A 14756-nucleotide genomic window follows, 5' to 3' on the forward strand; every position below is an offset into this window, starting at 1 on the left:
TGGGATTAGTCACATAATTAAAGTTAAGTACATGTTTAAGATCTGGCACAGCACTTAAATGGCTGTACAAGAAGATCAGTGGTACTCACCGTACACACAGTTTTGTCAAATGCCCAGAGTTACACACTGGAAGAATAGAGTAAGTTTTCTCTAATCTTTCAGTGAGAGTATCTATGTTTTACGTGTAACAATGGGTATGTCTACACTGCAAAGAAAAACCCATGGCACTGAGTCTCAGAGCCTGGATCAATTTACTCAGGCTAGAAATAGCAGTGTAGACATTCCTGCTTGGGTTGGGTTGGCTATGAAACCTAGCGAGGGGGAAGAGTCTCGGAGCCTGGGCTCCAGCCTGAGAGTAACATCTACACTGCTGTTTCTAGCCCCACAGCTCAAGACCTGCGAGCCTGTGTCAGTTGACCCAAGCTCGGAGACTCAGCGCCACAGGTTTCTCTTTGCAGTGTAGACCTATCTAATGAGTAAATAATTTTCAGACACAATGTGATTCTTTAAAATTGACACTTTTAAATAGCCACTGAAGCTTTCTGGACTTAGTGAAATGTTAAATCTAGAGATAACTTCTTTTGCACTTATACTGATTTCAAAGTAATATAACTTTTTGTGCTTTTCTAATTGTTGTAAAATACTCAGTACTTCCAAGAGTAAAAAAAAACTTTTTCTCATTCATAGACCCTGCATTTTGCTTATGGACTCCCTGAGAGGCCCTTCCCGGTCAAATGTTGTGAAAATACTAAGGGAGTAAGTTCTAAACATATAATTTCTTTTTTTTTCCAAAAGTTTTAACATTCCATAAGAAAAAAAACAAGTTTTGATTTCTGTACACCTTTTGTCACAGATATTTGGAAGTGGAATGGGAAGTGAGGAAAGGTAGTAAAAGAAGTTTCTCTAAAGATGTCATGAAAGGCTCCAATCCAAAAGTGCCACAACAGAACAACTTTAGTGATTGTGGAGTGTATGTACTGCAATATGTGGAGAGCTTTTTTGAGGTAAGTTTACTTGCTTCTGTCATGGTATTTATTTTGTATCCTGCATTTGTCAAATAAAACCTAGTTTAAAGAATGGGAAGATTCCAGTGCAACAGGATTTATAGGTGTTGTAAAATAAGTTTGCAAGGTGAAACAAATCCATTCTGGAAAAAACAATAGTTCTCACATTTAATGATCACACAGAAGAAGTGTCACAACATACAGTTGAGAAGATATGGATGTTTCGGAGGAAAACATTAAGAAAAATGTTTTCCGTTGCTGCACACACTACATATTTTTTAAATTATGCATTCAGCAATGTAGGTTTAAGTGAGCCTTGTAATCAGTTCTGCTTTAAACACAGAAGACTCTTCTATTAACATTTTGGCAACTAATCTAATTCTTGAGATTTTTTTTCTTCCAATAATACAGGAAATAGGGTTCTGAATATACTCAGTAACTGTAAACTTCTCTCATTGGACTTCTCACTACACTAGAATTTAAGAAGCTCAGCTACCTGGATATGCAGTTAAATTACTGAATTGTTACCAGATAAGAACCAAATCCGTGTTACACTGAAATAAAACTGTATAACTCCCATGATTTCCACAGGACCAGAATTTGACTTTAATTGATAAGCTTCTCTTTTAAGTTTCTTATATATTTTATTACTTTTACCTTCAAATTAGAGCCTCATGCACACTTCCCTGTGAACTAACCTGGGGAACATGGCAGGCAAGAACTGCCTTCATGGTACATTCCCTCTTTGCACGAATCTGCAGTCACGAGGTCCTAGAGGTTCCAATTTTTCATATGGTGAAGGAGTTAGGAGGCAACTAAGTTCTGTAATAATTTTTAGCCCACTCACCCTGCAGAATAGTTCCTAAGTTACTACAGACTGACTCTTTCTCCCTATCTGGTCTGGCAACACAATTAAAGAAATTGTCAGTCAGGGATGCTCCTTGCCTCTGGCATATCCCCTGTGAGCCACATTATACCACAGGAAAGAACAGATGCGGGAGAATTTGGCTCTTAATCTTGATGCATAGTCATCGAATATTTTTGAGTTGATAAATAATTCAGTCAGTTTTGGTTACTAATATATTTGAAAATTACAGAGAAGTCCCAATAATTGTTTCAGCTACCAGGCAAATAGCAGAAATTATTTAAAAAAAAAAAAAAAAAGAGGTGTTTAAGGTAAAGCAGGGGCCACAACTGTTACTAAAACAAGTGAAGAAAAAGAAGTAGAGGACGGGAAGCAGCTACAGAATGTTAATTCATGTACTTTTTTCCTTAGACATGGATTTATTTCAAATATATCTCTACTTATATTTAAAAACATCTCTACTCATGTTTTGAAAGTAAAACTGCTTTGACCGACAGATACTATAATTGGGAAACATATGACATGTCCCTCTCTTATCATGATAAAAAGTAATTACATCTGACCATACATTAATCTTCTAACAAAAGGTAAAATGCTTCAGTTATCAGATGCAGTGTAGCTGTAGCTATGTCAGTCCCAGGATATTAGATACACAAGGTGGGTGAGATAATATCTTTTATTGGACCAACTTCTGTTGGTGAAAGGGATTTCAAGATTTATATATTTGTGACTTCTAGAATGTGCCATGGAAACTTGAAGTAGTGTATAAGTGTTTTATAGTAATTGTTGTAATTTGGTCAGATCTCTTAAAACATAATCAGCCAGCACAGTAAAATGTGTGGATGATACATCTCCAATGAGAAAAGAGTGATGCTGGTGATGAAATAGGGAAATATCCTTTTCTCCGATCTGTTTAAAGCAGTGCCCATCCCGGTGGTAAGGAATGCTGTGCTATTTAAAGCACTGCCTTTCAGATGAAATGTAAAATTGAAGACCCTGACTAATTGTGGTCATTAAAGACACGTATATGAGTAGGGGTATTATCCCAAATGTTATGATCAAATTTTAATTTGGGTTATTACATTCAGGCTACCAAAATTTTCCGTAAAAACGGTAAGGTGGTTTTCTTTTTGTTCTAAATCATTAGTATTGTTTTTACAGTACTAACGTGAAAGCAAGGTCTGTGGGTCCAAAAGATTTTGCACTCTAAATAGACTATTTGTGCAACTTTTGTGTTTAACCAAAGCAGTGTGACTGAATTAACAGTAGTGTATGTCAGGTTACTTCATGATTTATTTGAATTTAGAGGGGAGTATAAAACAAAAATAGAAGTCCATTCCCTGATGCCGGGAGGGGAAGGAGGAAGGAATGTATCTTTTTATTGGTGGGTGGAGTGATTCCTATATCAAATTATCTGTAAAGTGGTTTGAGATCTTTTTGGATGGAAGGCACTATTTTACATTTATAAATAGTTTTGTCATTTCTACTTTCTAAAATTTCTATAAAATTTAAGCATTTAGTAACCAGTATCAATCATCTTACAGATCATGTGGGAAAACATTTAATGGTAGTCAAATATGACTAGTTCCCCAAGATGATGATTCCTTTGTTACTCACTACAGAGAGAGAGAACATTTTGGTGACAATTTCAGATTCTCAATTGCATTGTCTTGTGTTTAATATCATTGTGTTGTAAAGATTATGTTATAATACTCAACTGAACTCTTTCCAGAATCCCATTCTCAATTTTGAGCTACCAATGAATTTAACAGACTGGTTTCCACGCCCCAGAATGAAAACTAAACGAGAAGAAATACGAAACATAATCCTAAAATTGCAGGAACAGCAGAACAAAGAAAAGAAGGGACAGAAGGACCTACGTTCACCAGAAGGATCTTTGCCAGAAGGAACAGAACAATTTATCAACAGTAGCTCAGACTAAATATTACGTCTGTTGCATGTTAGCTCTGCAGTCAAAAACTGAAATATATTTTATCTTTGTCTGCCCAGACTAAAGAATTGGAGTATTCTCTGCTCAAAAGTTATTTGGGAATGTTAATGCCTGTATAAATGTGTGTCATAAAAGGAATACATTCCCAAAAAGATATGTATTAAGTAAACAAGTTTGTACATATGTTAATGAGGCCAACTTTTTCAGCATTTGTAATTAATTTTTTTTTGACTTGTTAGGAAGCTTTTGTTATGTATTTCTGTTAATAGAACTTAAATAGCTACTTCTAAACATAAAGCAAATAAAGAAAATATTTATAGGATGAAATGGATAACTTTTTCTTTTTCAGTAAAATTGTCATGTAACACATAGGGAATGATCTGGTACCAAGATAATTAATTCATATTTTGACCTTTACATTTGCCCTTACAAGATTATTCTGCTTGATCTACAAACGAGTATGTGTCAAAATGCACTGTGGTCCCAGAGAGGGTAATTCACATGCTCACGTACAATATCCAAATGTAAGCAATGTAATAGTTAAATAGGAATGCTTCAGATTTGGGGTCGTGAGAAGATCTGCATTTCTGTTTTAAAAAAAGAAGAAAAAATACAGTTGCTCTTTGACCAGAGATTACTTCTCAAGCAGTATTATAACAGTTTCAAATAAAGTGATCTTGAGTGATATTATTATATCATATTTTGTGGATCCCAGTTGTTGTACAGTTGTATTTTGAAACTTCCCTCACTATAAAATTGTATTTTGGTAAGTGTACTTGGATAGCAGATTGCCCACATTACATTTTCTATGTTACAATTCTGAATGTTCCATTCATATGTGCTTTATCTAAGTAATGAACATTTACAAATGTATGATTACTATTTTTTGTAATGTCCACACCAAAAAAACCAAAATATCAGTGTTCATTGCTTGCTTATTTGTTTGTTCTTGAGTCTAGGTAGCATCAAACTAAGATGTTGGAAATAATTTGTTTATTTGGATATTTTCACAGTGTAATCTGATTTTAAACTATATAAAAACACAGCCTTATAAAACCAGCATTTCTTGTAGTACAGAACGAAGCCACTACCTTGCACAGCCCTTTAAATATTAAAAAGGTTTTGTTATGCAGATGAGAGAATAAGAACTGTTGTTGCAAGGGTCTTGAATAATTCAGTCTTTCCTTAACATTAATTAATTTTATATATAGGGAGGGGGAAATTGCCCCCTCCCATTTAAAAAAAAATATCTGCGGGAGAGGTGGGGAAAACAAAGGTGCCCCTACCTCACCCCGCAGTGTTTTCTCCACATTCTTTGATTTGGAGTGTGCTCTGCTGCCTCCTTCTCCTATTGTCAAAGAACCAGGGAATTCAGCTTCTAAGCCCTATGGATCCACTGAGATCAACTAGAGACACTGGACCATTCACATGCAAACTTGTACTTCTACATCAGCTTTTCACATGCTAGACCCTAACAGCATTGCCAAATAACTTGTCCTGCCAGGGAAATCCTGCACAGATAGCTGTCTCCGAAAAACCCTATTTGAAGGGTGGGTTCACCAAGGTACCATGATTGCATAACCTTGGGATGTTACCTTTTGCACAGATTGACCATGGGATTTGGGGGTGATTCTGTACATTTCCTCCCACCTCTTCTCTCCACGCATGAATCCTGGACCACACAGGGAGCCTTCAGGGGGGCCTGGGAAAGTGTGAATGCTACCGACATACGTTAGGGAACTGTGGATACAGATTTCCTTTTGCATACAAGTGTGGTTTAACCTCTCTTGTGCATAGTATTAAATATGTAAGACACATAACTCTAGTCATGTCCTGCATTCTTGCCATTGTCTGGGAAAGTCTATGATAAAAACAGGGTCAGAAAGAAGACGGGAGGGATGGGAAGTCAATAACTAGAGTGCAACTAACAATCTAGAATAGTTGCTTATACAAATGCAAGTAAAATCAAAGATACAGGGGAAAAAATTGAGATACAGATATACTTGCAAATAGAAAACATTTTATTTCTTCTCAATCCAGTCTTCCTCCCAATTTTTCCCTATTGAAAGATTCTTAATTATATATAATATATCGTAATGTGATCAATATAGCACTGTTCCGTTTATAATAATTGTGGTACAGCTTTCAGGGTTTCTGATACTTTAGAACTATTTCCATTCTCTTCCTAGGAATGGCCTAGAGCTTATTTTTCCCACTTGGGATGCGAGGAATAAAAATGCTTGATTTATCATTTAATGTTAAAAGTCTTGAGACCTTCAGTCATGCAGCAAACTAATACGTATGTTGAATATAGAGAGATGTTTATTTTTTTAATAAAATGTGATAATAGAAAAATACAGAATTAAGAATTTGACTTATTTAAAACATTTCTTGAATCAGATTATACAAATTTATGTATGTATGATGTTTGTTTTAGAGAAGTACGTTTTGATATTTTGAGGGAATTCACTACTGATCATTTGGGACCAGTTTTCTTTTACAAAAGTTAGTGCAAAAAACAAATATTTAAATATCTACTTTGTGTGTGTGTGAGAGAGAGAGAGAGAGAGAGAACATTTTAGGTGCATATTCCTTTAAAACATGGTGATAAGATTTAGTATTACAAATACTTTTCAAAAGTAGCATGACACAGTTATTCAGTGAAAGTTATCAGATACCTGACTAATTAGATGCAACTGTTGTATTGGCTTTCATGTTGGATAGAATAACAGTTAAAAATTCTTATAAGAGTTTTAGATTACTTCACATAAAAAATTCATGCCTCTATGGTAAACATTTGGTGGCTAACGTCAGAATAGAGATGACATTTAAGTAGTCCCTTATGACATTCTTAGTTTTCTTGCTTAAGTAGCTACACTAATGTGCATGCATGTGCGCATGCACATGCTCTCTCACATCTTTTAAAAGCACCAAAAACTGGAAGAAGAATATTTTGTTAATCTACCACTGGGGAAAATGACCACCCTATTCTTTTGATTTGGAAACTAACTTCAAAGGATTCAGTGAAGAAACTATTTAATTTTTTTAAAAAAATCCTTCCCCATAAACAAAGAGGAAAATGCACTGCTGCTTGGTTTTTAATTATACGCTGTATGTTACACCATGAAGGAAGAACAATATGCCCTTGCATTTTGAGGTCATGAAGCTTTTTTCCCCTCTTTCACTGTTTTCAAAAAATAAATGAATAGACTTTTTTCTATTGAACAACCTCAACTTCCTGAGGTTACAAATACATCATATTGAGCGCACACTGTTCCTATTTTCAGCATCTGTGTTCATATTCTATAATAAGCTTAGTTTTCTATTGTCTTTGATTAATATGTTAAAACATTAAGCATTATATAATGAAATTTTCATATAAAGGTGCTTATACTTTATAGTCCTACACACCCCATTTGCTGTTTAAGGACCCAAGCTTGGGAGGTGCTGAGCACCTTTAACTCTTGAAGTCCTGGTACAGGGACCTTGCTTCTTTTAGTCATGAAACTTGCCATCTTTTTTAAAATGCTTTGGAGTTGCTTTGATATGCAGAATTCCAGGAAGGCCTACAAACATCTCTGCCTGCACAGTGTGCTTGGATGCACTAGGAGAGGTTGCTGAGTGCAGGAGATTCCTGGAGTTCACATACACTTTCCCATCTGTGTCTGGAAATAGTGACAGAGTAAGTAATGGTGGCTATCTCAGACCATAACCCATGTGGTTAAGATGACAATGACCTGGGCATCTTTCACCAGGATTCTTTCAAGCCAAATCCCCATCTCTCTTAACACCATTGTGCCTGCTTGCTGATGTGACGAAAGATGTGTTCTGGCTTTTAGGACCCAACTTAGTGCAGTTGTACTCTGGAGAATGACTGTGGAGTTTGGTCTGGGTCTCTCTGACTCAGACCAGTTGGTCCCATGTACTAGCTGCCAGCCCCACACCCTGAGTTCTAGCTGTCAAGCTGTTTTCTTTATTACATGAGCCTATTGCTAAGACTACGATTCTGTCACGGATTCCATGATTTTAAGAGATGTCCTCAAGTTCGCGCTCCAGCCCTGGGCAACAGGACTTTGGGAAGGTGCGCTACCTCCACCCCTGACTCACCTCAGTGGGTCACCCAGCCGGTGGGTCAGTGTCAACGCCTACCTTGTAATACTTTTTAGTTAAATTGTTACACATTCTTTCTTGCTGTGACCATACACCCTGACTGTGTGTACATTTTTACCAGCACTGGTCTGTGAATTATGCCTAATTTTACCATGACATAATCATATCTGTAATCACTGGTAATAAACAATGTGTTGTCAGAAAGGAGATAATCCTGTTTCTGCATATGAGTAATTATAAACTCATTAGTTTTGAGGTGCTTAACAAAGATACTTTCATTCTTATATCTTTAAAGGATGAGAATGTATTTTCCTTTCATAAATGTTTATATGAATAAAAAAGAAAGAATAAAGTCTAGTAAAATAACTTAATAAACCACTGAAATATTTAGAGATGCAAGAAAGGGAGACTAGTCTGTTTCTGAGCATCTCTTCCTCTCCCCTCCCTGCTCCAAGTTCTTATTTTGCTGTTTTGAGTTTAGTTGTTTCTTTGAATCCTTAGTCGGATGCATGTAGTAGAAATTCCCAGAGGCAGGTATAAATATGCAAGCAAGAATCAGGCTAGGGCTAACGAGGTTAGTTCAGTCAGGGAGCGTGAGGCCCTCTTCTAGCACTTGAGGTGTGAACACCAAGGGAGGAGAAACTGCTTTTGTAGCTGGCTAGCCATTCACAGTCTTTCTTTGTTTAATCCTGAGCTGATGGTGTCAAATTTGCAAATGAACTGAAGCTCAGCAGTTTCTCTTTGAAGTCTGGTCCTGAAGTTTTTTTGCTGCAGGATGGCTGCCTTTAAATCTGCTATTGTTTGTGCCTTGGTGTTCATACCTCAACTGCTAGAAGAGAGCCTCATCCTCCCTCATTGAACTAACCTCGTTAGCCCTAGCCTGATTCTTGCTTGCATATTTATACCTGCCTCTGGAAATTTCCACTACATGCATCTGACGAAGTGGGTATTCACCCACGAAAGCTCATGCTCCAATACGTCTGTTAGTCTATAAGGTGCCACAGGACTCTTTGCCGCTAAATGCAAATAGTAAGTTAAAAAAGAGCCGCACAATTATTTTACATTTGCTAATTTTCATACCATGTTGCTTCATTCCTGGAACTTCCATGTAAATGTTATACAGCAATATGCCAGATCGCACCTATGTCCGATAATACAAGTAAACAAGGTAGGCCAATGCAATAGGAACACTCTCGGATCATTACATCATTTAATTGCACTTCTGGTGGGAAATGAATCTAAATGTAGTCCTGTGGTATGCAGGAATGTAAATAACAGATGAACATGCTTCTGACTTAAAAGAAAACATTTACTTATACTGTACTATAATCTCTCTGAGTTAGCGGGGGCAATAAAAGGCTGTGAGAAGATATACAAAAGCTTCATCCCATCTGAGTGACCTTAAGAAACTTCCAGACTATACTACTGCATCCAAAAAAAACCACATTAAAAAGATGTTCAGGTTGCAAAGTCAGGAAGTCATAAATTAGAAAAAGCCTGATTTAAGATTGTCTTTGCACAAGATAGACAAAATGCTCATTGAATGAGCAGCTATTCAACGTTTCATTTTAAACCCCATTGTTCAGCATGTGGCCCCAGGCCTTGTTTACTGAACACAGTTCAAATCCTGCTCTAACTACAGAACTATTAATTTCCTCATAGGCTTTTTCTATGGTGCCCATCACCGTAGCTTATGCATGTGTCACAAACATTGAATGAATTTATCTTCACAACACCTCTGTGACCTGAGGGCTGCTGTCCTCATTTTACTGATAGGGAGAAGAAGCATGGAGATTGTCAAAAGTCTACACTAATTTTGGGTGCCCAATTTCAGATGCTTATGGCTTGATTTTTAGAAAACGTACCATTTTACAATGCAGCGTCCACTGACTTCAGCAGTAAGTATCCACCTTTTGCAACAAATGAGGCAGACAACAGTTTTCTTAACTATATAACCATGATTCATTCGCAAAGTAGGTCCAGCCTATGAACTGAATGAGGCAGGGGCCTGGGGAAAGAATAGTATGCAATCATGTAATTAAAGACTTTCTTATAGTACATAGGTACAGGGCCGGCTCTAGGTTTTTTTGCCCCCCCCCAGCAAAAAATTTGCCGCTCCAAGAGCGCAACTGCCCAAGCCAAGAAAAAAGAGGCTGGCCGGAACGCCGCCCCTGGGATTGTGCTGCCCTAAGCACGTGCTTGCTTTGCTGGTGCCAAGAGCCGGTCCTGCCTAGGTACTAGGAGGATAAGTTAGGGTGACTCGGGTGATCTTAATTCTGGCATTTCCTGACTTCTGAGTGCTTGTCCTTGCAACTATAACATTCTTTTTATGTAGGTTTTTAAAAAATACATAATTTACTACTTTTTTTTAAAAAAAAGCAAACTCAGAAAACAGAACTTTCATCATGTTGCATCACAATGACCCCCACAAGTTTCATCAGCAGGTTCATTCGATCAAGCACACTGACCTCTGCCATTTAAGCTAATTGAGTAACTCAGTGCTATAGTATTTTGTCATCCTAGAAGTGGTCAGAACCCATTTTAGATATGTGCTTTGCATGCTGAATTAATCTAGCAACTAAAAAGTTTAATTATTGTTCAGTCTATTGCACATGGTCCCTGTCAGGAGAAGTGCCTGGGAACAGACAAAGGATAAAAAGATTTTCAAATTACTGGTCAGATTTAGAAAGCCTGGTTCAGAAGAGTGCAAGTTGCCTCTGCCTGTACCAGCAAAACAAGCCCCCTGTACCAGTAGGGGAAATCACCCTGCAAATGGGATTAATTTGTCTGGGTGAGGGCAGATTTAACTCACACTCAGATATTACTAGCAGGAGCCACTGAGCTGAAGGGCTGAATAAACATAAGACCCCAGACACACTCCGCTTTTCTGTCCAACTACTACACACTCTGGGCAGCACTGGCCCTAACAACCTCATCAACAAAAGGGAGGTTCTTCTTTGAGTGGTTGGCCACATGGATTCAGCTCTTTGGATACACTGGGGCCACACCTGTGTTGTTGACATCCTAGCACCCTTCCACCAGAGGCCCAACTATACCTGTACCCATGGCAATGAGATGGAACCCCTGCAATGTCCATTTGCTTCTCCATGCACTGTTCTAGCATGAGTGTTACATATTAATATTTTAACTTGTTACTATGTGTGTTACTCGTTTTGCCAGTTGGCACCAAAAAAAAGTCAGATATTTAGTTTATAAGCTAGGAAACACAGCCCTTCCTTCCCACGTGTGCACACGTGCACTCACACTTCCCAGGTTAACACTTTAGATCATGTACGGTGGTATTGGCTAGACCTCTAGTCACTGAGACCTCAATACCACAGACAGAGAGATCCCCCCCCACTTGAATGATAGGCCATTTGAGCATCTCGATTGCCACTCACCCTCCTTCCTCTCTATGGGAATCACATTGGGAATCTGGGGGCGGGGGCTGGGGAAGAGACTCTCACAATAGTACAAACCCCATCATCCAAAAATCATGAGATTAGTCTAAAAATTGCCATGGTGTTTTGTTTTGTTTTTAATTAGACTCTGGGGTTGGTCTGTCTTTCAAGGGGTTCAAGTACTTTTATTCTCACCCAGGGCCAGGATTTTTGTTTCAGCTGTCCAGGAGAAGCCCAAATAGCAGGAGCCTCCCAAATCAACACCTAGGGAAAAAGACCCTCAGAAGCTAGACCTATGTGTATGTTAAGTCTATTTGTCAACCAGCCTCCAAATACAAGTAGCTAATCACCAAGCCCATCTCACAAAGTACAGTTATTTACATTGGGACAAACTGTTTAAACTTACAGACAAGCTTCCTCCTGAACACAGAGATGAGTTAAAAATCTATAATGAACACAGAGAAGCTGACAGCTCACACTTCCTTACAAGCAGCACTAGATGCATGCACCATCACCCCATCTGTGACGATGAAAAGGTCATCCTGGCTCCAGGTATCAGGGATATCTAGAGAGGACCCCACATCATGACCCCACATCATGACCCTCCCTTTTAAGACAATTAATTTTTTAATTCAATGACAGTTAAGGCTCTCCATTCATTAAAGGACACCAGGACTACCCCAAATTCCTAGGCCTGTATGTCCCAACTCCAAGAAGGAAGAAAGCAAGTTCTCAGAGCACCTTCAGGCAGTGTCTCTCTGCTCAATTCTACTACAACCTTCAGAGGACTTCAGAGCCACAAAAAGAAGCAGAGGTTCCACCAATGTTGCTCCTTTTCCTCATCCTCCATTGCTGCAGTCAGTGTCTTCCACCAGGCGGCAAATTTTATGCCAGTGTCGAGAGCTTGGCTCTTGAGGATCCCGTTCAGCCTCCCTGATTTGGCAACCCACCTCTTACTTTTGGGAAGCCTGGACTTGGATCACCTTGGACCAGTGAATCCTGGAAATTGTCTATGAGGGATATTCTATTCAATTCCAGGCCATTCTTATCCCCTACTTCCCTTCTATGGAGAAACCAGGTTTTTCTGCGATTCATATCTCATGAACTTCTCATTACAGCCCCTAATCACATGGAACAGTGGAGGGAGGTGCCCATAGAGTTCTGTGGCAGGGTTTTATTCCCATTATTTTCTCATTCCAAAGCACAAAGGGAGTTGGCAGCCCATCATGAGCCTTCAATGTCTCAACAAATTCATCCATTGTTTCACTTTCAGGCTGGTGGCTTCGGGATCTCTAATTCCCTCATTAGACCCTTAAGACTGGTTCACAGGTCTTGACCTTCAAGATGCCTATTTTCACATATACATTCATCCACCTCAGGAAATACTTCTGATTCCTAGTAGGAACATCTCATTACTAATACAGGTCCCTTTGTCTTTCTACAGCACTAAGGGTTTTCACCAAGTGCTTGGTAGACATGGCAGCTCCTCTAAGAAAAGAGGGGGTCCAGGTCTAGCCATATCACAATGACTGCCTCATCCAAAGAAGCAGATGACCAACTCGTTTCAAGTGACTTAAAACTCTTCACCACAGTGGGCCTCGAAGTCAACAGAGAAAAATCCACAATGACTCTGACTCAAAGCATAGAGTTCCTAAGATTAGATTCCAGCTCAGCGAGAGCTTGTCTTTCACAAGAAACATTCCAGACTATAGTGAACCTCATCAACCAACTTTAAGTTATCTCAAAGACATCAGTGACAGCATGCCTCAGACTCCTGGGATGACATGGCCTCAAGCATCAGGGACTACCCAGGATCTGTGGAAACTGAGATAAGATGCTGGATCAATGATCATGACAGCCATGGCATAAGACACGCTGCTCTGGCATTCATATTTCATGAACCGCTCAATACAACCCCTAATAAGTTTGCCTCCTGTGACTAACATAGTCTTGCAGAACAATGGTTAGATCCAACACCTGGACCCAGCATTGTTACATCTGACCGACTGGATGATGGTGGCTGATTGACATCCAGAGAAAATGGTGTTCAGCTGAAGTTCAGAACATTCTACTCCAAAGCAGAAAAGTCTTGACTTATAAAGCTAAGTAGAATATCTGGGCAATTCAGCACCAGCTGTCTCCCATGACAACACCCACTTCAGCAATACTGGATTATTTACTAGTCCTGAAACAATCTGGATTTTCTATTAGTTCCATATGGGTCCATCTAGCAGCAATATCTTCACATTACCCTCCTGTTCAGGGCCACATAGTATTTTCTCCCCCTGGACTACAGCATTCACAGGGTGGAACCCTAATCCCTATAGCACCTATGAATGAAGACTGCTTTTTGAGGAGCCATTACATCAGTTTAAAGGGCAGGAGAAATTCAGGCCTTCATGGCAGGCCCCCCCTTATACATTGTTTTATAAGGATCCCTCTCAGGCCTCATCCCAAATTCCTGCCCAAGTTTTTTTCTCAACTCTATGTGAACCAATTGATTCATCGCTCCCAGTTTTCTTCCCCAAGAATGTCTGAACACTAGAGGACGCTGAACTTCATACACATAATGTAGAAAGGACATTGTCATATTACCTTACTGGGACAAAACTATTCAGGAACACACTGAGCCTGTTCATGGCCTTTGGTAATAGGATTAAGGGTCAGGCAATATCCTAACAAAAATTATCAAAATGGGTTATGAGAAAGGCTAAGATTTTGTCACAGATATTTTTAATAAAAGTCATGGACAGGTCACGGGCAATAAACAAAAATTCACGGAAGACCATGACCTGTCCCGGACTTTCACTAAAAATATCCTTGACAAAACAGGGAGGCGGGTTAAGCACCAGTTGCTGCTGAGGCTCCCAGTCCCCCACCCCTTCAGTGAATGAGAGCTCTGGGGTCCCCCCCGCACAATGGCTGAGCAGCTCTGGGGGGACCCTGCCGCTTGTGACAGCAGGAAGCTCCAGGGGGTTCCCTGACACCTGCAGTGAGTGGGAGCTCCAGGGTCCCCCACTGCCCGAGGGGGCTGGGCTGCTGTGGGATCCCCTCACCCCTTGTGGCAGCTGGGAGCTCCGGGGGGGTCCCCGCACCACCCATCACATTTCAACCTTCCTTCCCCACTATTAAAGTCCTACTCCCTGGAGATTCTGTATTGGCAAAGGAACTGAGAGACAGTTAGACTCATTCTTCTCTTTATGCCCTCAGGTGGGGGGATATGAGCACATCTAAGGTATAGGTGCAGCCCCAACAGACAATGCTGGCCAAAAGAATTAGATCTTGTGTGCATGCAGTGTATGCATACCAAGAGTGGAATCCATGTGGACAAGACATCTTGAAGAGCCACTGTTACTGCTAGGTAAATAATCATTCTTTTTTACTTTTGTGCTGCTGTAATCTCACCTCCTAATGGATCTCATCAT

General features: G+C 39.5%; 1 protein-coding gene across 17 annotated transcripts in view; it reads left to right on the forward strand.

Moving 5' to 3' along the window:
• SENP6 (SUMO specific peptidase 6) overlaps nt 1-4142 on the forward strand; it is a 178152-nt gene extending 174010 nt beyond the window's left edge. For all 17 annotated transcript variants that reach the window (XM_043542530.1, XM_043542534.1, XM_043542533.1 and 14 more), the window contains 3 exons: nt 688-756; nt 854-1004; nt 3602-4142. In XM_043542530.1, coding sequence (XP_043398465.1) covers nt 688-756; nt 854-1004; nt 3602-3811 — 430 coding nt within the window. In that variant the 3' untranslated portion in view covers nt 3812-4142. The remainder of the gene's footprint in view (nt 1-687; nt 757-853; nt 1005-3601) is intronic.
• Nucleotides 4143-14756: the final 10614 nt, after the last annotated feature.

This window comes from Chelonia mydas, chromosome 3 (assembly GCF_015237465.2).
Source record: "Chelonia mydas isolate rCheMyd1 chromosome 3, rCheMyd1.pri.v2, whole genome shotgun sequence".
NCBI classification, from domain to species: Eukaryota; Metazoa; Chordata; order Testudines; family Cheloniidae; genus Chelonia; species Chelonia mydas.